Genomic DNA, 23,540 nt, shown 5'->3' on the forward strand with positions numbered 1-23,540 from the left:
AGTGTCCAAAATAAAACACGGTACATTAAAGTATTTTATTAAGGCAGCTCTGGCGTCTTTGTTGACTCTCTCCAGCTCTTCTCCCTCTTCTGGTCGTCTTCTCCCTCTGCCGGTTCTCCTCCCTCTCTGGTTCTTCTCCTCTCTCCGCTGTCTTCTCCCTCTTCTACCGGGTCTCCTTTCTCTGCTGTCTTTTCACTCTTTTGCTGGGTCTTCTCACCCTTTTGCTGGGTCTTCTCCCTCTGTTCTTCTTCGGATGTTGACTCAACGCGATCTCCCGGTGTAATGCTGGGTCCGCCGTGTGCAATGACTTATATTGGCATGGGGCGGGGACACTCGCTGACATCATATGGAGGCCCCTCCCCTTGTGACATCAGCGCCCATTATGCCATGGACGATGACATCACAAGGGGAGGGGCCTCCGGATGATGCCAGCGGGCCCCACCCCATGCCAATATAAGTCATTGCACACGGCGGACCCAGCATTACATCGGGAGATCTCATTGAGTCAACATCGGAAGAAGAACAGAGGAAGAAGACCTGGTAAAAGGGTGAGAAGACAGCAGGGAAGACCCAGCACAAGACAGCGGACAGGGGGAGAGTATAACCGTAGAGGGAAGAAGACCAGGCAGAGGAGCTGCCTTAATAAAATACTTTAAAAACCTGTGTACTGTGTTTTATTTTGGACACTTTTTACGTGAATGGATAGGGGTACAATGTACCCCATACTCATTGACATAGGGTGGGGGGGATCAGGGGACCCCCTTATTAAAGGGTGCTTCCAGATTCCGATAAGCCCCATACCTGCAGACCCTGACAACCACCAAGAGGCCCTTGTTGGGAAGAGGCCCGTGTCCTCATTGACATGGGGGCAAGGTGCTTTGGGGTAGGGGTTGCAGGCTCAGATAAGGGTCTGGTGTGGATATTGGGGGGAACCCCATGCCATTTTTCGGCGTAGGGGTTCCCCTTAAAATCCATGCCAGACCGAAGGGCTTGTTATGGTCTTGGAGGAGAAACCCCACACTGTTTTATTTTAAAAATTTTGCATGAAGTTCCCCCTAAAGATTCATACCAGACACAGTGCCTGGTATTGTCGGGGGATCAAAGTCGGATCACCGTTCATTGAAGTCGGACTAATTTTGGACTTCAAGTCACAGGGCAAAGTCTGATCCACAGTGGTACGACTGTCATGTTTTACCTGTGTGAATCCAGCCTAAAGTAGTTGTATAGAGTGATTTTTCAGGTGATGTCCATTTAATAAAGCAGAAACTATTATTCAGACTTTAAGCCGTATTATACCCAAAACTAAAAATGTTATAGATTGCAGCTTACCAATCATTAGATGTGGTGGCTGTGTTAGTTATCTTTTTGTAGGCTTTTTTTCCTCTGTTTTCACTTGATAATTTGGCTAGTAAAGTCTTGTACACATGGGCCAAATGTCAGACGGCAACGGCCGGTTCAATAGAAACCAGCCGACGTTCGGCCGGTGTGTATGGCAGCCGGTCCGACAGAAGGTGGCCTTTCAGGTGGCTTCTGTCGAAGGGTCATAACCGAAAAAGTTCTGCCGACCGGTTCCTGATCAGCGCTTACCAGAGTGTCCTGTGGGGGGCCGTCCCCTTGTCACAACACAATAGCTCAGCAGGGAAGATTGTTGTACTAACATTGGATTGTTAGTACAGCAGCTCCAACCTGAGCTGTCAGTTTTTTTTCTTTCAACCCGCTTGGTTGAATGAAACAAACTAGTAGTGTGCACAAGGCTTAAAACACCTCCTGTATTAGAGTACTTTTGAAAAACAACAGACATACTGGCCAGATTTGGTAAAAATTAAAGAAAGCCTAAAAATAGAAAACTAATGCAGCTATCAAGAATTGGTTAGCTGCAATATAATAAATGTTTATATTTGGGTTTAATACCGCTTTAATTCTGCCCTAGGCATATTTAATTGATGATACCTATTTGTACAAGCTCCACCTGTAGTGTCATATAATTATTCCAGTGAAGGCTGTTGCTAGATTTCACTACTAGAGAAAATATACTGTCTGCTGTAGCTTCTTAACTTCACAGACCACCATAAAAGAGAAACAAGAGATTTTAATTTGAACTCTACCCAGAAGGCAAAGACAATTATATGCAAACTATTTCCATACCTTGTTCAAAAAAAGCATGTCCTTTATCTATGTGATGCAGCTTCTGTGTAGTACAACCAGTTGTTCCTGCTATCTCCCTATGAAGAACAACTCCTCTCTATAATGTAAAGAAAGAGAGCAGTGATGTTCTTACTTCTGTGGGTGGGTGCAATCTGCACTGCACCCATCGTGTCCATTGAGTGGCTACTGGTTATGTGGGCATTTACTAGAAAGCAAAAAACAGCCCTAACCACCTCCTGCATGCACAACCACAGTGTCACTGCATTCTCATTGATTAATGGGAATTGTTGATTTTGACCTGCAGCCCCTTTAGGGATCGTCCCCCTAGGCACAGGGCTGGATCTCAGCTTTAATGTTTGGTGAAACCTTAAAAGTCTTCAAACTTATATACATGTCCCCTGAACCCCAAATCCCTAAGGTTATCTTGCTGAATTTAGCCACAAAGATCCAAAGGTGGCCAAAAGTTATCACATTATGAGACTTGGTGCTGCTCTCCCTTGCCCTGCTGCCCTAGGCACTTGCCCACTCGTGCCATTATGGTAAATAAAGGTCTTTGCTAAAGCTCCACCTTAACCTGCTGCCCTAGGCACTTGCCCGCTCGTGCCATTATGGTAAATAAAGGTCTTTGCTAAAGCTCCACCTTACCCTGCTGCCCTAGGCACTTGCCCACTCGTGCCATTATGGTAAATAAAGGTCTTTGCTAAAGCTCCACCTTACCCTGCTGCCCTAGGCACTTGCCCACTCGTGCCATTATGGTAAATAAAGGTCTTTGCTAAAGCTCCACCTTACCCTGCTGCCCTAGGCACTTGCCCACTCGTGTCATTATGGTAAATAAAGGTCTTTGCTAAAGCTCCACCTTACCCTGCTGTCCTAGACACTGGCCCATTTGTGCCATTATGGTAAATACAGGCCTGTACTAAAACTCTCCCTTACCTGGCTGCCCTAGACACTGGCCCACTCGTGCCATTATGGTAAATACAGGCCTGCGCCAAGGTAGTGACCTAGAGCAAGGTCAAGCACACAAGGCACTCATAAAGTATAATTCAACAATGTGCTCTACGACCAATTTTTAATTATTCTATTAATAAAATATTTAAAATTATTTAAAACACAGTATGTTACATAGTCAAAACTGGGACTGGACAGTCTTTTTATTGGTTAAACCTGGGTTCGAAACTAGCATGAACTCAAATGTGACAGAAATCACAAAATTGTAAAGTCAAAAAACATCTAATAATAAAATAAAGTGACAGAAAAAGGATACTAACCAACATTGACATGCAAGATGATAATTTCATTTACTGTGGGAAAAATTTTAATTAAAAGTGGGAGGCCCTATATAGTCCTGCATCAGGAAGAAGAAAGGTTAAAATAAAATAAAAGTACCAATATAAATTACCAGTCTGAGTCCCAGGGGATACCCAGTAAAGTGGCAGATACAAATTTGGCATCAGTTCTTATTGTGAACAGCATACTTCCATTGTTTCACTATATTATGCTTGTCAGAAGCCTTCTTTTAAGGTATTTTTCTTTGAAGTACATATCTTCTTCGTGTTTATTATATAATATCGTTCTCTTCTTGTCAAATTTGTTTTACCAATCAATTGATGTGCTTTGGTGACCAGTCAATTTCTGTAACATCTATGAAATGAAAAGTTTTACCTTCTGCTAGTCATCTACATTACATGGAATTTCCATTGCCTATAAATGTGTAGGTAAGGTGACAGGTGCTTTAGAGTGGAATGGTCCATTAGAGTTTTGCTGTGGGGCTCTTCTAGGAATATGAAGCCCCTACACAAACTGTTCAGCCAATACGTACCCTGTCCACACAGATTTGGTCTTTCTTTGTAATTGAAGTTTAGCAGTTGTTGAAGCCCAGAAATAAGTAAGGTATTTCAGCACATATAATAAAGCATTCAGGTGTTAAATGTATTGAGTATTCAAACCTCTTGAGGAACATTAGCCATCTTTTGCATGCAATTAGCATGATTGGTAATAATATTAATAAAGTAATAGCCTAGTTACGGAATTCCAAATTCGACCAGTTCTACTCCAAGTACTGAGAAACTGTAATTTTATAAACATCTTAACATTAACTGAACATGAACTCCAGGGTAAGCAAATATTGTCTAAATACAAGAGGCATGTGTATTCTGACTTGAATTTCGGAAGACAGTTGGTGCACACTAAATTAATATATATTCTTTGTGGCTATTGAGGAAAATATTTAAATAAACATTTTAGCCCAGAGTTCATCTTCAATAATAAATTACAATATGTCGATGAGTATTTTAGGACCCTTTATCCTCTGTTCTTTACATGTACTAGAATCTAGATAAGGAGTCTTTAAAATACCCTGATGTAATGGGGGTCTATGATGTCAGGGGTGACAATGATGGTGACCCTGATGTAACAGGGTATTGAAACAGGGATCATGATGTAAAGGGGACTCATATGACGTCCTGTACTTCAGTGGGGGATATCTGAACGATGCCTACAGCTACAGGCATCATTCAGATATCCTTCTCTTCAGGCGGCGATTCTGCGCACCATAAGAATGATCATATCGGCAGTAGGAGGGGACATCCGCCCTCCCGCCTCCATCCGCCTCCATCCGGTGCTTCTCTGGGCTCTCCTGTGCCATTGTCACTGGTCATCTTTATGACCGTCAGAGGCCCAGGCGCCACGTTATGACGTCATACCCGGGTACCCGGAAGTAAACAAAGCCGCAATCGCTGAAAGCATGAGATCTATCTGTGAATTTTTTTTCTCAATCTCATGCTTTCCAGCCTGAAGGAGAGATGTGGGGTCTTATTGAAAATGTAAGTAAAATAAAAAATAAAAAATAAAATAATATATATATATTTTTTAAATGCCCCTGTCCCCAGTAGCTTGCGCTCAAAAGCGACCCCGCCCACATATGTAAACACCATTCAAACTACTAATGTGAGGTATCGCTGCGTGTGTTAGAGCGAGAGCAATAATTCTAGCACCTCCTCTAACTCTAAACTGATAACCTGTAAAAAAAATTAAAGCGTCGCCTATGGAGATTTTTAAGTACCGAAGTTTGGTGCTATTCCATGAGTGTGCCCAATTTTAAAGTGGGACAAGTTTGGTATCTATTTACTCGGTGTAACATCATCTTTCACATTATACTAAAAAATTGGGCTAACTTTACTGTTTTGTTATTTTGGAATTCATGAAACCGTTAAAAAAAAAAAAAGGCGTTTGAAAAATGATTGCGCAAATACCGTGCAAGATAAAAAGTTGCAATGACCGCCACTTTATTTCCTAGGGTGTCTTCTAAAAAAATATATATAATGTTTGGGGGGTTCTGAGTAATTTTCTAGCAAAACAAATACGATTTTTACATGAAGGAGAGAAGTGCCAGAATAGGCGCGGTATGGAAGTGGTTAAAGTGTATGTTACTGAAACATTTCATATTACTGATAATGTGTATGTTGTATCAAGTACGTGTGTTAAAAAGTATCCTGCTCTCTTTGTATTTCTTCCATTTTGTGAAATACTTGGTGTTCCTACCAGTCACCCTGCTTTCCTATTTAAGGCAGGTTTTACACTGATGCAAATTGGAAGAGGGTTCTCCACAATTCGCATATCAGGAGACTGTGACCGGCTCTCAATAGAGCCGGTTCACACAGCTCCAGGGCGGCCGCAAACTGCATTGGAAAAGGGTCCTGTGCGCTTTTGGCTCTGTTTCAGGTGCAAATTTGGCCCAAAATTCGGACCTGATTTGCACCTGAAACAGTGTACAGGACACAGCAAACCCCCTGCCGTGAGCCACAGCTAGGGTGAACCTAGCCTCAAACTGACCACGCTAGGCATAGAAGGACATCAATCCCAGCATGGTGAGTTTTCTGTCTGTGCTGGGAGAACAGCCTGCCTGTCCACCAATGGTTAGACCTGTGCCCCCCCCCCCCCTCACAGTACTGTTTCTCTGCCTCCTGCTGACACGCCCCCTGCAGTCTCCACCCCCAGTTCTGTAAACCCCTATGCAGTTGAAAATAGAGATTTTGTGATCATTTATTAAATACGAATAAAAAAAGTATTTATATATTTTTTATATATAAACAAACGCTTTGCCTTGCATTTCTATTTTAAAGTGAATGTTTTTTTTTTTTTTTTTTACAAGGAGAGTGTTCACGTATATTGTAAGAAAAACATTGAGGACAAAAAAAAAATAGTTTTGTAGGATTTTGGCAAAAAGAAACAAAATTACTTCTGTGCTCAAAAAAGTAACATGTTTCCTCACCCTGTCAGAGTCTGGATTATTGTTACAGTATAATAGCAAATTCGCTCCGGGTACAGACACATTTAATAATTATCTGCAGTATCCAGGCACAGAACGGTGTCAAAAGCACACAACTCTACCTCAGCTCTATGCAGCTTTCTGCAAAGGTGTCAGAATTAAATAATAGGCATAAAACTGCTGATTTTCCTCCTCTCATTACTTTGTCATTTCAATTTGTTGGCAATGGCAAGGGAATGCACAGGTTTTTTTTTTGCTTTTTTGTTTTTTAACTAAACATGTAATTTACATATTATGATGTGTTTATGTTTTAAAAAACTTGTTTGCATGTTGTGTTTTTATATATGTACACACAGGCAGTCGTAGTACATACACAGACTCTGCTTCCTGTTTTGCAGTGAAATTGTTCTTTAAAGGGGTTGTAAACCCTCATGTTTTTTTCACCTTAAAGCGGAGGTCCGGCAGTAAAAAATAAATAAATTAAAAGTCAGCAGCTACAAACACTGTAGCTGCTAACTTTTAATAAGCACACTTACCTGTCCAGGTTGCCCTGATGTCGGCCACCCGAGGCAGATCTGTCGCTCGGACCGGGTCCCGGGGGCCACCATCCTCACTTGCGCGAGTCGCGTGGCTATTTGTGAATGGGAACACTGTCCTGTGTGTCCCAGAATGCAGCGAACACAGAACCTCTCCGCGGAAGAGGAAGAAGCAGATTAGGACAATCTGCCTAGTAACAGCAATTTCTGGTAAGTATAAAAAATATAAAAATTATATTTTTTGAGCCTTTTTAGGTATTTTTTTTTTAGCGTGGACCTCCACTTGAATGCATCCTATGCATTAACCACTTGACAACCGCCCCATAGCCAAAGTACGGCTACAGGACGGTTGCTTAACTCTGGGAGGCCGTTAATTAACAGCCTTCCAGAATCGCCCCCTGGGGCACGCACACGGGACCCGGCGCATTACGTATCACGGTAAATCGCCGCTGATAGCGGCGGTTTACCATGTGATCGCTCCGTCCAATGGCGGAGTGATCACTTGTAAACAAACCGGCGTCATGTGATGACGCCGGTTCCTCCCTCCCCTCTCTGTACCGAACGGTACAGTGTGAGAGGAGAGGGGAGAGAGTGGAGGCAGCAGCAGTGCTGTGGGCTGGATCTGTGACAAATGCAGTCACAGATCCAGCCAGCCATCCATCCATCCCTGCTCAGCGATCCCTGCCCAATACTCACAATACCCTGCAATACTCTACCCCATACTGTGCAATCCCTGCAATACTCTGCAATCCCTGCAATACTCTGCAATACCCCACAATACTCTGCAATATTCTGCAATACCCTTCAATGCCCCGCAATACTCTGCAATACTCTGCAATACTCTGCAATACCCTGCAATACTCTGCAATACCCTGCAATACCCTGCAATACCCCACAATACCCTGCAATACCCTGCAATACCCCACAATACTCTGCAATACTCTGCAATACCCCGCAATACTCTGCAATACCCCACAATACTCTGCAATACCCTGCAATACGCCCTCCCCCTCCTGCTTCTACCAACTCAACACTACGATCAAAGCCAGGATTTTTTTTTTTTTTCAGGCTTCCCAGCCTAGAGGTGAGATGTGAGGTCTTATTGACCCCATATCTCACTGTAAAGAGGACCTGTCATGCCATATTCCTATTACAAGGGATGTTTACATTCCTTGTAATAGGAATAAAAGTGATCAAATTTTTTTATATTTTTTTGCGGAAAAACATGTCAAACTCAAATAAAGTAAAGTAAAGTGAACAATAAAATATATATATTTTTTAAAGCGCCCCTGTACCCGTGTGCTCGCATGCAGAAGCGAAGGCACACGTAAGTCCTGCCCACATATGAAAACGGTGTTCAAGTCACACTTGTGAGGTATCACTGCGAACGTTAGAGCGAGAGCAATAATTTTGGCCCTAGACCTCCTCTGTAACTAAAAACATATAACCAGTAAAAATATTTAAAGCTACACCTATGGGGATTTTTAATTAGCGAAGTTTGGCGCCATTCCACGAGCGTGTGCAATTTTGAAGGGTGACATGTTGGGTATCTATTTACTTGGCGTAACTTCATCTTTCACATTATGCAAAAACATTGGGCTAACTTTACTGATTTGTTTTTTTTTAAGCACAAAACGTTAGAAAAATTGCTGCGCAAATACAGTGCAAGATAAAAAGTTGCAATGACCGCAATTGTATTCTCTAAGGTCTTTGCTAAAAAATATATATATAATGTTTTGGGGTTTTATGTAATTTTCTAGCAAATAAATGATGATTTTTAAATGTAGGAGAGAAATGTCAGAATTGGCCTGGGTGCTCCAGAACGCCTAAAGGTGCTCCCTGCATGTTGGGCCTCTGTATGTGGCCACGCTGTGTAAAAGTCTCACACATGTGGTATCGCCATACTCGGGAGGAATAGCAGAATGTGTTTTGGGGTGTAATTTGTGATATGCATATGCTGTGTGTGAGAAAAAACCTGCTAATATGAAAATTTTGTGAGAAAAAAAATAAAAGAAAAAAAATCTTGATTTTGCAAAGAACTGTGGGAAAAAATTACAACTTCAAAGAACTCACAATGCCTCTTTCTAAATACCTTGGAATGTCTTCTTTCCAAAAAGGGGTCAATTGGGGGGTATTTGTACTTTTCTGGCATGTTAGGGTCTCAAGAAATGAGATAGGCTTAGGCGGCTATGGACGCCTAATAAATGACTCGGGATAGCACTTCATCCAGGGGGTTATCTAATGTGGGGAGGAGCCACTAGAGCTGCCGAGGGACCCCAGGACGGGTGGATCAGGGCCACTCGGTGCAAAACGAGCTGCACAGTGGAGGTAAGTATGACATGTTTGTTATTTATTTTTATTTTTTTTATTTGATCCTTTACAATCACTTTAATGCTCGCTCTGATGTAGTAGAGTTGATTTACTAAAAGAGGACAGAATGTTCACATAGCAACACTTGCTTTATTTCTTTGTATGTGACTTTCTCTACTATTCAAGTAAATAAAATCCATTGCGTTATTCAACTAATTGAAAACAATTAACTTACATAGTTGCATAGTTACATAGTTGGTAAGGTTAAAAAAAGACACAAGTCCATCAAGTCCAACCTATGTGTGTGACTTTATGTCAGTATTATATTGTATATCCCTGTATGTTGTGGTCGTTCAGGTGCCTATGTAATAATTTTTTTTAATTATCTATGCTCCCTGCTGAAACCACTTCTTGTGGAAGAGAATTCCACATGTTTACCGCGCTCACAGAAAGAAACCATCTATGCAGTTTAAGGTTAAACTGCTTCTCTTCTAATTTTAGTGAATGGTGGCGTGTCTTTTTAATCTTCCTTTTGCGGAAAAGTTGTATTCCTATTGTGGGGTCATAAGTATGGTATTTGTACAATAAAATCATATCTCCTCTCCAGAGAGAACAAGTTCAGTGCTCGTAACCTTTCCTCATAACTAATGTCCTCCAGTTCCTTTATTAGCTTTATATAGCTATATGGCTTATATTGTTTTGACATTTGTAAAGCACTCCAGACAGCGCTATATAAATCCTGGAGAATAATAATATAATAATACTAATAATAATATTTATTATTTTCCATATATTTATTATGTTCAGGACTTAAAAAACATTATTTAAATTTTTTTTTTTTTCAGGTGGGCAAATTGTTAATTATACATATTAGTGGCAGTTACGTAACTTTTGTGTTACAGCACCGGTGCCTTCTCTGTTTCCCACAGCCACAAATGATTGTATCTCCTATTTAAACTCACGAGACATGAGCTGTCACTGATTGAGTATGGAGTCCAATTGCTCCCCTAAGCTATCAAAGCAAAAATATATAATATATATATAAAGAAGGGGGGTAGCCATCCGCGGCCCTGGGGACCTCTGGGCCCTTTAATAAAAAAAAATAAAAAAATATATATATATATATATATATATGTATATATATATATATATATATATATATATATATATATATATATATATATATATATATATATATATATATATATATAAAGAAAATAAACATTTATAAAAAAAGGGGGTTGCCATCCAGGGCTCTGGGGACCTCTGGGCCCTTTAATAAAAACATAAAAAATAAATATATATAAACAAAAATAAAAAATAACATTTATAACAAATAAAAAAAGGGGATTTGCCACATGGGGCCCTGGGGACCTCCGGGCCCCCCGTACCCCTAAAAAAAAAATTGTCCCTTTAATAAAAAATAAAATAAAAATATATTAGAATTTTTTTTTTTTTTTTTATAAAAAAATAAATAAAAAAAGGGGGGTTTCCATCCGGGGCCCTGGGGGCCTTTGGGCCCCTGGGGACCTCCAGACCTCTAAAAAAAAAAATGGCCCATTAATAAAAAATAAAATAAAAATATATTTAAAAAAAATATATTATTTTTTTAATAAAAAATAAATAAAAAAAGGGGAGTTGCCATATGGGGCCCTATGGGCCTCCGGGCCCCTGGGGACCTCCGGACTCCTTTTTTTTCAAAGGGGGTTGCCATACGGGCCCCTTACAGGTGTACTACCTGTACCCCCCTGATGGCGGCCCTGTTCATTCATAACAGAGGAGGGGAAGGAACAGATGTTTCTCCTCCTCTGTGTGCTGCTACTTTAAGAGTGCCCGGGAATGGTGGTGGGAGGGGGTCCCCCCTCCAAGCCCTGTAAAAGTGATCAGGCGGCTGTACAAACACTTAGATCATTTGTACAGTAAAACCGATTGCCTGCTCTAAAAATGAAACCACCATGCAGCTATGATCCTGGTATAATTGTTTCCAGTCTAGGATGCTTATATACATTCTCTGGACAGGAAGCTGTTAGGCAAACACTTAATATTAAGTGACTAAAAATTAGCTATTACGTCCTTGTTAAATAGTAATCATTTCTGTAGTCTCTCAGGTTATTATTTTCCATTATAAAACAATGGATTGCATTAGTTAATAAAAGTTACATTGTTTTGTGGAAAATGAAATGCTGACCATACCCATGGCCTTTTTTTAAGCAACTTGAGACAGCTTTTAGGTTTAAAGCTAAAGTTTAGCCATTAATAAAGGCATTCGCTATAGCTTTAGTGAACTAAACTAGCTGTATTGAAGTATGTCCCATGTCTTGCAGGTAGCTGGATCCTGTAGAAATGTTCAATCCAAGGATGTGCCGTCTTCTTCCTGTCTCTGAACTTCCAGCACTGTGGAGGATAATAGTCATCTGGGTAGTTGCTGTGAAAAAGTTACCAACAAGGAACCCCCCCCCCACCCTTACCTCCTCCATTGAGAAATGTTATTTTGTTCCATTCACTGCTGGTAGAAAGATCTGTGAATGAGGGAGAGATTCCAGTGATGTATCAGAGTCCCCCTTTCACAGATCATGTTACGTGCAGTGAAAACATTGTTTTTGTCAATGGAGGAGAAGGAAGAAGATCTCATCTGAGATGTTTTCACAGCGGCTTCACAAAAGACCTGAAGCCTTTAACCTCCACAGCGCTGGAAGTACAGAGACAGGAAGAGGACGAGGCATCCCTGCAGTGAAGATTTCTACAGGATTCAGCTGCCTGCATGACCGGGGACATAGTTCCTTACATGTAAATTAGCTCAGTAAAGCTAAAGTGGATTTTTTTTCATAGAGAAACTTCAACTTTAATTGATCAACACAACCTACCACTATCCCGAACATACAGATTTAAATATATAAAATGTCACAGGTGTGTTGCATTAAAAAACATAACATTTTAATAGATTTTATTGTAACTAAAAATCAACTTTTTGATAAAAAAATCGCCATAGACCACAGTTTGCAGGAAGGAAATTGGCACGATTCCCTCATCAACACAGACAGTGCTGACAGGTGAGTCCCTCCTGTCGAGCAATTGTATTCTTCCGGCTAGGGGGCGGAGGTGGGGTAAAGTAACCGTTTCCACCAGTAGAAGACAAATGCTCGGCAGGAGGGGTTCCCCTGTCAGCACTGTCTGTGTTGAAGAGGGAACCATGCTAATTTCTTTCCTGCAAACTGGCCGAGAGTCAAACCTTCTATGGCTGACTTAAAAAGCAGGTGGAATCTTTCGAGAATATGCTTGTACGCACAGAATTAATCTCAGTTATTGCATTCTGTGATTTTTTTATTTTTATTAAAAACATTTAAAATATTAAAAATAGATTCACCTTTTTAGAAACAGTTTTAGCAAGTACCACTTAATTAGGGACACTTTATCTTAAAGTCACTAATATTTTTATTCCAAATGACCCTTGCGAAAGAAGATCAAGAATACTTACCTCTAATTACCTTGTTCAATGCCCAGAAATCTTCATCATCTGAAGCCTTGTACACACGACGGAGAAACTCGACGGGTGAAACACATCGTTTTGCTCGTCGAGTTCCTTGTGAAGCCGTAGAGAAACTCGACAAGCCAATTTTCTCCATTCCCGTCAAGGAAATAGAGAACATGCTTTTTGGCTCGTCGAGTTTCTCGACAGTTTCCTCGACGAAAATGTACACACGACCGGTTTCCTCGGCAAAAAAATATCTCTCAGCAAGTTTCTTGCTGGTTTTTGCCTAGAAACTCGGTCGTGTGTACGAGGCCTGACACTTCTGCATCGGAATGCTGTAGTACCACCTGACGACCACTACATAACTACAGGATACAATAGTGATGGAGCAATTGGCAGGTGAAAAGCATCTTACATTCTAATCAAATGTCCCAGATGCAGAAGATTCTTGATCAAGACATGGTTTATTGAGACACACCTTTTCACATGAACATTGTATGTTGCATGTTGTATATGCTAAAAACGGGAAAGGGGGTGCAAATGATTTTATAGTATTTTATAAGCTAAACAAGATGGCTATTGCTCTTTAAAGGTTCCCTGGACCTACAAAAAAATAAAAATACCATGAAGATATTACCAATACTCTGTCACTTACCGGGGATCTTGCTCAGAGGTCCAAATTAGGGAGTAATGCTATTTAGGTCCACCATATCTTATTTTTACTGGCCCGGGGTTCATATATCCCCTTGCCCCCTGGCTCATTCCTCCCTGACTATGGTGCACTAGTTTACCCCTTTCGCTTTAGCTGGTATTTATTCATCTGAGGATACCTTGTTCTTACATACAGTATTTGTAATGCAGAAAGCCTGATGTATTGACCAGTATAGCTCCAATGACATTTTGACATTTCAGCTTTGTTTCTATTAGTGGTTGTTAAGCCACTCTAACATATATACACCATCAGCACTACCTCCTATTGTAGTGTCCCTTTCTGTGTGTGATTTATAAATATAAATGCTGTAAATACCTAATTTCAAAATTGAGATTGCGGATCACATGACACATGACCAACCGGACCTCTCCTTTCCTCCTCTGACAGATGCAGTGGGAGGGGCCGAGATTCTCTGCTGACATCAGTTGGGAGGGGAGGAGGAGAGAGTCGGCCGGTCATGTGATCTCGGCTCTGAAATTAGATATTTACAGCATTTATATTTTTAAATCACACACAGAGGGGGACACTGCAATAGGAGGCAGTGCTGATGGATTATACACCTTATTCAAGCAGCAGGAGGGGGGGGGGGGCGGGCACTGTCTCAAGATGACAAGCAGGAAAGGGGGGACTCAGGAGCACATAGGAGGACAGGAGAGCTGTGGATGACAAAGGCACGTAAACTGACCACAGTGTCAGGGCTCAGTAGCCATGATACACGGTGGTCAGTTTACATAGGGGAGGGCAGACACTGTCAGGATCAACTAGGCTTTCCTTTGTTGATATATTTTTTTACAAGAGCTATTAAATAGGGACAAAAGAAGTAAAAATAGAAAAATTAACTATTTTTCAGTTTGGACAGTAAGAATGTTACTATAGATATAAATTTCACATTTTAATGCAATCCGTCCTGTTGTGTTTCTGGTACAAAGCTTTGTGAAGTCAGTTACATATGAAATGTAGGCATCTTTTTGAAATTTTGCAAATGCATTTTGATAGCACATATTCTACAAAAAAGAAAAAAAGAAATAAACGAAAAAGACACTGGGGTTGATTTCCTAAAACTGGAGAGTGCAAAATCTGGTGCAGCTCTGCAGAGAAACCAACCAGCTTCTAGGTTTTTTGTGAAAGCGTAAAGCGGAGTTCCACCCAGAAATGGAACTTCCACTGTTCGGATTCCCCCCCCCCCCCCTGCAGTGGCACCTTTCAGGGGGGAGCAGATACCTGTCAAGTCCAGATATCTGCTGCCACTTCTGGGAAAAATTGCTGAACATTATGCGGTGAACTAGACAATGTCTGGCAAATCCCCCACCCCGCTGTCTTCTGGGAGACACACAGGTCCCAGAAGACAGCAGGGACTAATCAGAATGTGCAGTATGACTCATACATGCGTTGTAGGGAACCAGGAGTGAAGCTGAAACTCTTCACTGCCTTTTTCCCTCACCAGTAATGGCAGCGGCAGCACACGGGAGTCGATGTGAAAATCGTCTGGGGTGCCGACATTGCGGGCTCCCTGGACAGGTAAGTGTCCTTATATTAAAGTCAGCAGCTACAGTATTTGTAGCTACTGACTTTAAAAAAAAAATCCACCGGCAGAACGCTTTAAGAGAACAATCTGAAGTTAGAAGCTGATTACCTGCCATGCACAGCTGCACCAGATTTTGAACACTACAGTTTTAGTAAGTCAACCCCTATGTTTTTTACAAACAGTATTTTTTTTTATATTGGCTGAATAGCTAGCAAAGTAGAGCAAGGGAAATTTATTTTAATATACTACCACCAATTAGAACTTCACTGCGTCGGTCGGGCGTACGTTCGGGAATTCGCGTATTTTGCTAATTTGCATACTCGACCGGGAAAACGACGTCGGCGACACCTAGCGGCAAAAAAAAAAAATGTATTTAAGATCCGACAGCGTAATAGCCTTACGCCTGCCGGATCTAATGGTTGTCTATGCGTAACTGATTCTATGAATCAGGCGCATGGATACGACGGGCGGACTCAGAGGTACGACGGCGTATCGGGCAATACGCCGGCGTATCTCTTTTGAGAATCTGGCCCATTGTTTATTTTTTTTCAAAATTGTCTCTTTTTTTTGTATGTAGCGCAAAAAAAATAAAAACTGAAGGTGACCAAGTAGCACCAAAAGAAAGCTCTATTTGTGGGAAAAAATACATACATTTTATTTGTGCACAGCGCTGCACGTCCACGTAATTGTCAGTTAAAGTAACGCAGTGCTGTATCGCAAATAAATGGCCTGGCGATGAGGGGGGGTAAACTTTCCAGAGATGAAGTGGTTAATGTGCGATGCATTGCCTATTAACTTGTGTTGCAATGCAGGTGCACTGGGAACGTACATTGAGATGCAATTTAGAACAAAGAGCACTAAAGCGTACAATACTCATTATCATTATTGCAGCGCACTGATGTGCTATGAAATGACAGGCCAACTTTTTTTTGGCTGTCATTAGTACAGTGAACCCTGATTCGTTGAAATAGGATGCTGGGCTTTGCTTCTTGTTTTATTTATGGAATAAGCCTATAAGCATCATTGGGATAGGATCGGTGGCACAATAGTGGCAACACGAGGATGTTAATATTGGGCAACTCTTCATTGCCTATTTCACATTAAGCTACACAACACAACTTTTTTTTATTTATGCTGCTTATTCTACTTGGTAATATATTTTATATTTTCTTTCTTTTAGCACGTGCAGATTAAACATATTTTATGTGTGCTTAAATTGTAATATTTTGTATGATTTATGTAATGTCTCTTTGTTTCCTAGCTATTTGTGAAGGCAACTTTACATGCAAGGAGAATGAGGTCTGTGTCAGGCCCAACGAGTGTCGTTGTCGTCATGGATACTTTGGTGCCAATTGTGAAACAAGTAGGTATTGCTTTTTAATCATATTTCTAATTAAATGTGTCACATAGGTCTGGTTTACAATGTGTGCAGAAAATGAATAATAGAAATGTTGCTTCATTGTGTATCCTTTTCATATTTGTATTTGTAATTGCAGGGATGTACAGGTCATTTTTAATACTAATTATCTTATGCCGTGTACACACGACCAGAAATTCCGATAACAAAAGCGTGGATTTTTTTCCGACTGAATTTTGACTGAAACTTGTCTTGCATACACAATATGTCGGAAATTCCAAACGTCAAGAACGCGGTGACGTACAACACTACGACGAGCCGAGATAAATGAAGTTCAATGATTCCGAGCATGCGTCAAATTGATTCCGAGCATGCGTAAGATTTTTGTGTGTTGGAATTGCATACAGACGATTTGCTGACTTTTGCTGATGGAAAAATTGAGAACCAGCTCTCAAATTTTTCTTGTCGGAAATTCCGACAGCAAATGTCCGATGGAGCCTACACACGGTCGGAACATCCGACCAAAAGCTCACATCGAACATTTGTTGTCGCAAATTCCGACCATGTGTACGCGGCAAAATTACTTACTTTTATTATTAACTATGGGGTTGATTTACTAAAGGCAAATGGACTGTGTACTTTGCAAGTGCAGTCGCTTCAAAGCTTAATAAATGAGGGAGAGCTCTGCTGACTTCCATCATCCAATGTGCAAGCAAAAATGCATTTTTTTACCTTGCATGCGATTGGGTATTCTTTGTAAAGCGCTACACAGACTGTTAGAACTTTATAAATCCTGTAGAATAATAGTATAATAATACTACTAATAATATTTGCATGTGCATGTAATTGGGTATTCTTTGTAAAGTGAAGCTTTACCTCATTTACTAAGCTCTGGAGAAACTACACTTGCAGAGTGCCAAGTCTATTTGCCTTTAGTAAATCTACCCGATTGCATATCTGTAAACAAAACATAAGGCTCAGTTCACAATCCTTTAAAGCATATCTAAATCCAGAATAAAAAAAATGCATAATATTGCAGCTCACCAATTCTTAAAGTAGAAATAAATATAAAAAAAAATTAAAAAAGAGAACAGGCAGGCTTTTATTGCAGAAGCTTGTAATGTCTCTACTGCTATAAAGTACGCGCCCCTCCTATTTGCAGTCCTCGGTGGAATGTAATGGAGAGAGTAACTTGTATAGCGCTACAAATGTGAACTAAATCGCCTCAAGGCGCTTTTTGCATCCATTGCCATCCTTCAGAAGAGGTGGGTCTTAAGTTTTTTTCTGAAGGCGCAGTGGTTTTCTTCCATGCGGATGTCCGTGGGTAGAGCTGCACACGCACCCCTATTACATTGCCTCTTATACACAACCAGTGCCAGTGCCTGGTCATAGCAAGTGCCAGTGTTGCTGATCATACTAAGTGCCAGTGTTGAAAATCACAGTAAGCACTAGTGTTTCCAGTTTGCTGATAACAGCTATTGCCAGTGTTTCCAGTTTGCTAATCACAGCTAGCACCAGTGTTTCCAGTTTACTGATAACAGCTATTGCCAGTGTTTCCAGTTTGCTGATAAGAGCTATTGCCAGTGTTTCCAGTTTGCTGATAAGAGATATTTTGCCAGTGTTTCCAGTTTTCTGATAAGAGCTATTGCCAGTGTTTCCAGTTTACTGATAAGAGATATTTTGCCAGTGTTTCCAGTTTTCTGATAAGAGCTATTGCCAGTGTTTCCAGTTTTCTGATAAGAGCTATTGCCAGTGTTTCCAGTTTACTGATAAGAGATATTTTGCCAGTGTTTCCAGTTTGCTGATAAGAGCTATTTCCAGTGTTTCCAGTTTTCTGATAAGAGCTATTGCCAGTGTTTCCAGTTTGCTGATAAGAGCTATTTCCAGTGTTTCCAGTTTGCTGATAAGAGCTATTTCCAGTGTTTCCAGTTTGCTGATAAGAGCTATTTCCAGTGTTTCCAGTTTGCTGATAAGAGCTATTTCCAGTGTTTCCAGTTTTCTGATAAGAGCTATTTCCAGTGTTTCCAGTTTGCTGATAAGAGCTATTTCCAGTGTTTCCAGTTTGCTGATAAGAGCTATTTCCAGTGTTTCCAGTTTGCTGATAAGAGCTATTTCCAGTGTTTCCAGTTTGCTGATAAGAGCTATTGCCAGTGTTTCCAGTTTACTGATAACAGCTATTGCCAGTGTTTCCAGTTTACTGATAAGAGCTATTGTCAGTGTTTCCAGTTTACTGATAAGAGATATTTTGCCAGTGTTTCCAGTTTTCTGATAAGAGCTATTGCCAGTGTTTCCAGTTTGCTGATAAGAGCTATTTCCAGTGTTTCCAGTTTTCTGATAAGAGCTATTGCCAGTGTTTCCAGTTTGCTGATAAGAGCTATTTCCAGTGTTTCCAGTTTTCTGATAAGAGCTATTGCCAGTGTTTCCAGTTTGCTGATAAGAGCTATTTCCAGTGTTTCCAGTTTTCTGATAAGAGCTATTGCCAGTGTTTCCAGTTTGCTGATAAGAGCTATTTTGCCAGTGTTTCCAGTTTGCTGATAAGAGCTATTGCCAGTGTTTCCAGTTTGCTGATAAGAGCTATTTTGCCAGTGTTTCCAGTTTGCTGATAAGAGCTATTGCCAGTGTTTCCAGTTTGCTGATAAGAGCTATTGCCAGTGTTTCCAGTTTGCTGATAAGAGCTATTGCCAGTGTTTCCAGTTTGCTGATAAGAGCTATTTTGCCAGTGTTTCCAGTTTGCTGATAAGAGCTATTGCCAGTGTTTCCAGTTTGCTGATAAGAGCTATTGCCAGTGTTTCCAGTTTGCTGATAAGAGCTATTTTGCCAGTGTTTCCAGTTTGCTGATAAGAGCTATTGCCAGTGTTTCCAGTTTGCTGATAAGAGCTATTTTGCCAGTGTTTCCAGTTTGCTGATAAGAGCTATTGCCAGTGTTTCCAGTTTGCTGATAAGAGCTATTGCCAGTGTTTCCAGTTTGCTGATAAGAGCTATTGCCAGTGTTTCCAGTTTGCTGATAAGAGCTATTGCCAGTGTTTCCAGTTTGCTGATAACAGCTATTGCCAGTGTTTCCAGTTTGCTAATCACAGCTAGCACCAGTGGCCCAGATTCTCGTACATGGGCGTAAAACTGTGCGGGCGTAACGTATCTGGTTTACAGGCAAGTGCTTTATTCACAAAAAACTTGCCTGTAAAGTTGCGGCGGCGTAGCGTAAATCCCCCGGCGCAAGCCCGCCTAATTCAAATGAGCCGGGTAGGGGGCGTGGAGCATTTAAATTAGGCGCGTTCCCGCACCGAACGTACTGCGCATGCGCCGTCCTGAAAATATCCCAAGGTGCATTCCCCCAAATGACGTCACAAGGACGTCATTGGTTTCGACGTGAACGTAAATGGCGTCCAGCCCCATTCACGGACGACTTACGCAAACGGCGTAAATTTTTAAATTTCGACGCGGGAACGACGGCCATACTTAACATTGGTTGCCCCTCATATAGCAGGGGCAACTTTACACGTCGCAAATCTAACGTAAACGTCGTAACTTCACTGCGTCGACCGCGCGTACGTTCGGGAATTCGCGTATTTTGCTAATTTGCATACTCGACTAGGAAAACGACACCTAGCGGCAAAAAAAAAAATAGCATTTAAGATCCGACAGCGTAAGAGCCTTACGCCTGTCGGATCTAATGGATATCTCTGCGTAACTGATTCTAAGAATCAGTCGCATAGATACGACGGCCCAGATTAGGACTTACGACGGCGTATATTGCGTTGCGCCGTCGTAAGCCCTTTGAGAATCTGGGCCAGTGTTTCCAGTTTACTGATAACAGCTATTGCCAGTGTTTCCAGTTTGCTGATAAAAGCCATTGCCAGTGTTTCCAGTTTGCTGATCAGAACAAGTGCTATTGTTTCCAGTTTACAGGTTGAGAGCCATCACCAATGTTTCCTATTTTCTAACCATAGCTACTGTAGTGCCAATGTTTTCACTTTTTTGGTCATTGCCAGTGTTTAAAGTTTTCTGATCTCCAGGTCTTTCACCAATGATCAGAAACCGAGAGGCCCAGTTCCTGATCTCCTGATCGCTCTGCTTTGCTATGACAGTGATCAGCCCCCCCCCCCACAAAAAAAAGCCCAATTTGTCCTGAAAAAATTAATAATTCACCTGAATAAACTTGAGTACTTGAAACAATATGTACAGTTATTCTAGCACGTGTCAAAGTTGTAAAGTTGTCTTCAAGCGTTAAGATTTATGTTATTCAGTTTATCTAAGTAGACAGGACACCGCCATGTTTTTCCATGATAGTTTTTTGTGGTTGTATTTCTCATATCACACAGAGACACTGTTTAACCAACACTGATTTTGACACTGTGTTGTTTGATTTTTGTAATACCCAAATCATAATGTCAGTTAATCCAAACATTGAAAAAGTCTCACATATGTGATATCCTCATATTCAGGATGAGTAGCAGAATGAAAGCGCTCCTTGAATTTTGGGCCCTTATGTGGGTAGGCAGAGAGAACGACACGCATATGGCATCCCCATACTCAGGAAGTGCAAGAGTGTGTTTTAGGGTGTAGTAAGTATGCCCATGCTCTGTATTTTATTAATATTTGTATTAATATTTTATTAAAATGATAACTTTGTGTAATAAAAGCTCACATTTAATTAACTTTCTTCATTTTCAAAACAACAAGTTGCAAAATGCTACTATGCCTTTTACTAAATACCTTGGGTGTCTAGTTTAGAAAAAAGGGTCATTCGGGGGTTATTTATACTTTCCCGGCATTTTAGGACCCCCAGAAATGTAATACTGTGGCTTGCCAGAATATGAGAGTTAATGAATTTCAAATATATATACCGTAGTTTGAAGACTATGGGCCATATCCACAAAAGAGATACTCCGGCGTAAGCCGTCGTATCTCTGGTTCTAACTTTGGAACTGATCCTCAGAAGCAGTTTTCCTAAGTTAGGCAGAAGATCCGACATCTGTAAGGGACTTACACTGCCGGATCTTAGGATGCAGTACCGCATCCGCCACTGGGGGCATTTCGAGTCGAAATGCCTCTTCTAGTATGCAAATTAGCACTTAGGGCGATCCTCAAAGCTTTTGTGCCTAGTTTTTTCGCCGTAAGTGTTAGTTTGCCTGGTGTAAAACTAGGGCTGCTTTTACAAAGTGTAAAGTTAGTCACACCTTGTAAAGGCCCATTCAAGCGACGGCATTTGGTATGCATTCCCGAGGGAGAACTCCACGGCAATTTGTAAATTCCAAACCGGCATGGGTTCCCCCCCAGGAGCATACCAGGCCCTTAGGTCTGTTATGGGTTGTAAGGAGACCCCCCCCTCCGCCGAAAAATCGACGTAGGGGGTCCCCCTACAATCCATACCAGACCCGTATCCAAAGCACGCTACCCGGCCGGTCAGGAATGGGAGTGGGGACGAGCGAGCGTCCCCCCCCTCCTGAGCCGTGCCAGGCCGCATGCCCTCAACATGGGGGGGTTGGGTGCTCTGGGGCAGGGGGGCGCACTGCGGGCCCCCCCACCCCAGAGCACCCTGTCCCCGTGTTGATGAGGACAGGACCTCTTCCCGACAACCCTTGCCGTTGGTTGTCGGGGTATGCGGGCGGGGGCTTATCGGAATCTGGGAGTCCCCTTTAATAAGGGGGCCCCCAGATACCGGCCCCCCACCCCTATCCATTCACCTGTAGGCAAAAAGTAAAAGTTATTAAACACACAACACAAGGGTTTTTAAAATAATTTATTATTCTGCTCCGGATGCCCCCCCTGTCTTCGTTATTAGCTCAATTACCAGGGGGGGCTTCTTCTTCCACTCTCCGGGGGTCTTCTCCGCTCTCCGGGGGGGAGCGGAGGGTACCTACCGGAGCATGATGGGACGGTGATGCCTATATAAATGGGATGCAAGGCGCGCTTCCATCATTACAGCGACAACAGGCGACGAGTCAACATCGGAAGAGGGGAGAAGAACAGAAGACCCTGACGTCACAGAAGACCGCGCCGGCTGCCTGTTACTAATTGAGCTAACACACAAACATAGCAGGCAGCCAGCGCTGAAGAAGAAGGCACCAGACATCTGCAGAAGAACCGGGGTTCGCCGAGTCAACAGCGGAAGAGGGGAGAAGATGGAAGAAGCCCCCCGGAGTCCGGAGAAGCCCCCCCCCGGAGAGCGGAAGAAGAAACCCCCCCCGGAGAGCGGAGAAGACCCCCGGAGAGTGGAAGAAGAAGCCCCCCCCTGGTAATTGAGCTAATAACGAAGACAGGGGGGCATCCGGAGCAGAATAATAAATTATTTTAAAAACCCTTGTGTTGTGTGTTTAATAACTTTTACTTTTTGCCTACAGGTGAATGGATAGGGGTACGATGTACCCCATATCCATTCACTTAGGGTGGGGGGCCGGTATCTGGGGGCCCCCTTATTAAAGGGGACTCCCAGATTCCGATAAGCCCCCGCCCGCATACCCCGACAACCAACGGCAAGGGTTGTCGGGAAGAGGTCCTGTCCTCATGAACATGGGGACAGGGTGCTCTGGGGTGGGGGGGGCCCGCAGTGCGCCCCCCTGCCCCAGAGCACCCAACCCCCCCATGTTGAGGGCATGCGGCCTGGCATGGCTCAGGAGGGGGGGGGACGCTCGCTCGTCCCCACTCCCATTCCTGACCGGCCGGGTAGCGTGCTTTGGATACGGGTCTGGTATGGATTGTAGGGGGACCCCCTACGTCAATTTTTCGGCGGAGGGGGGTCTCCTTACAACCCATAACAGACCTAAGGGCCTGGTATACTCCTGGGGGGGGGAACCCATGCCGGTTTTTTCTTTGAAAATTGGCATGGAGTTCTCCCTCTCAGGAATGCATGCTGAGCGACGCTGTCATTTTTTTTTTAAATTATTTGTTTTCCCGGCGCGTCTTTGTTTTCACCCGTCGCAACTTTAGTGTCCCGTCGCAATCCACAAAGCCGCCCGGCGTCAATTACGTTCGCGCGATGCACGTCGGGAAAATGACGTCACACGCATGCGCAGTACGGCCGGCGCGGGAGCGCGCCTCATTTAAATTGTAAACGCCCCCCGGAGAGGAGGAACGCCTTACGACGGCGGCACTTAAGTTACACGGCTTGAAATTTTTACGTAAGTGCTTTGTGGATCAGGCACTTAGGTAAAAACTTTAAGTCAGTGTAACTTAACTGCTGAAAGTTAAGTTACGCCGCCTGGCTGAGGATTTGGCCCTA

The 23,540-nt window shown here is 42.3% G+C and overlaps 1 protein-coding gene across 1 annotated transcript in view; it reads left to right on the top strand.

Annotated features, from left to right (window-relative positions):
- SCARF2 (scavenger receptor class F member 2) overlaps positions 1–23,540 on the top strand; it is a 321,667-nt gene that overhangs the window by 164,679 nt on the left and 133,448 nt on the right. The window contains exon 3 of the mRNA XM_040350653.1: positions 16,226–16,327. Within this exon, the coding sequence (XP_040206587.1) occupies positions 16,226–16,327 (102 nt within the window). The remainder of the gene's footprint in view (positions 1–16,225; positions 16,328–23,540) is intronic.

Source organism: Rana temporaria, chromosome 1, assembly GCF_905171775.1.
Source record: "Rana temporaria chromosome 1, aRanTem1.1, whole genome shotgun sequence".
Lineage (NCBI taxonomy): Eukaryota > Metazoa > Chordata > Amphibia > Anura > Ranidae > Rana > Rana temporaria.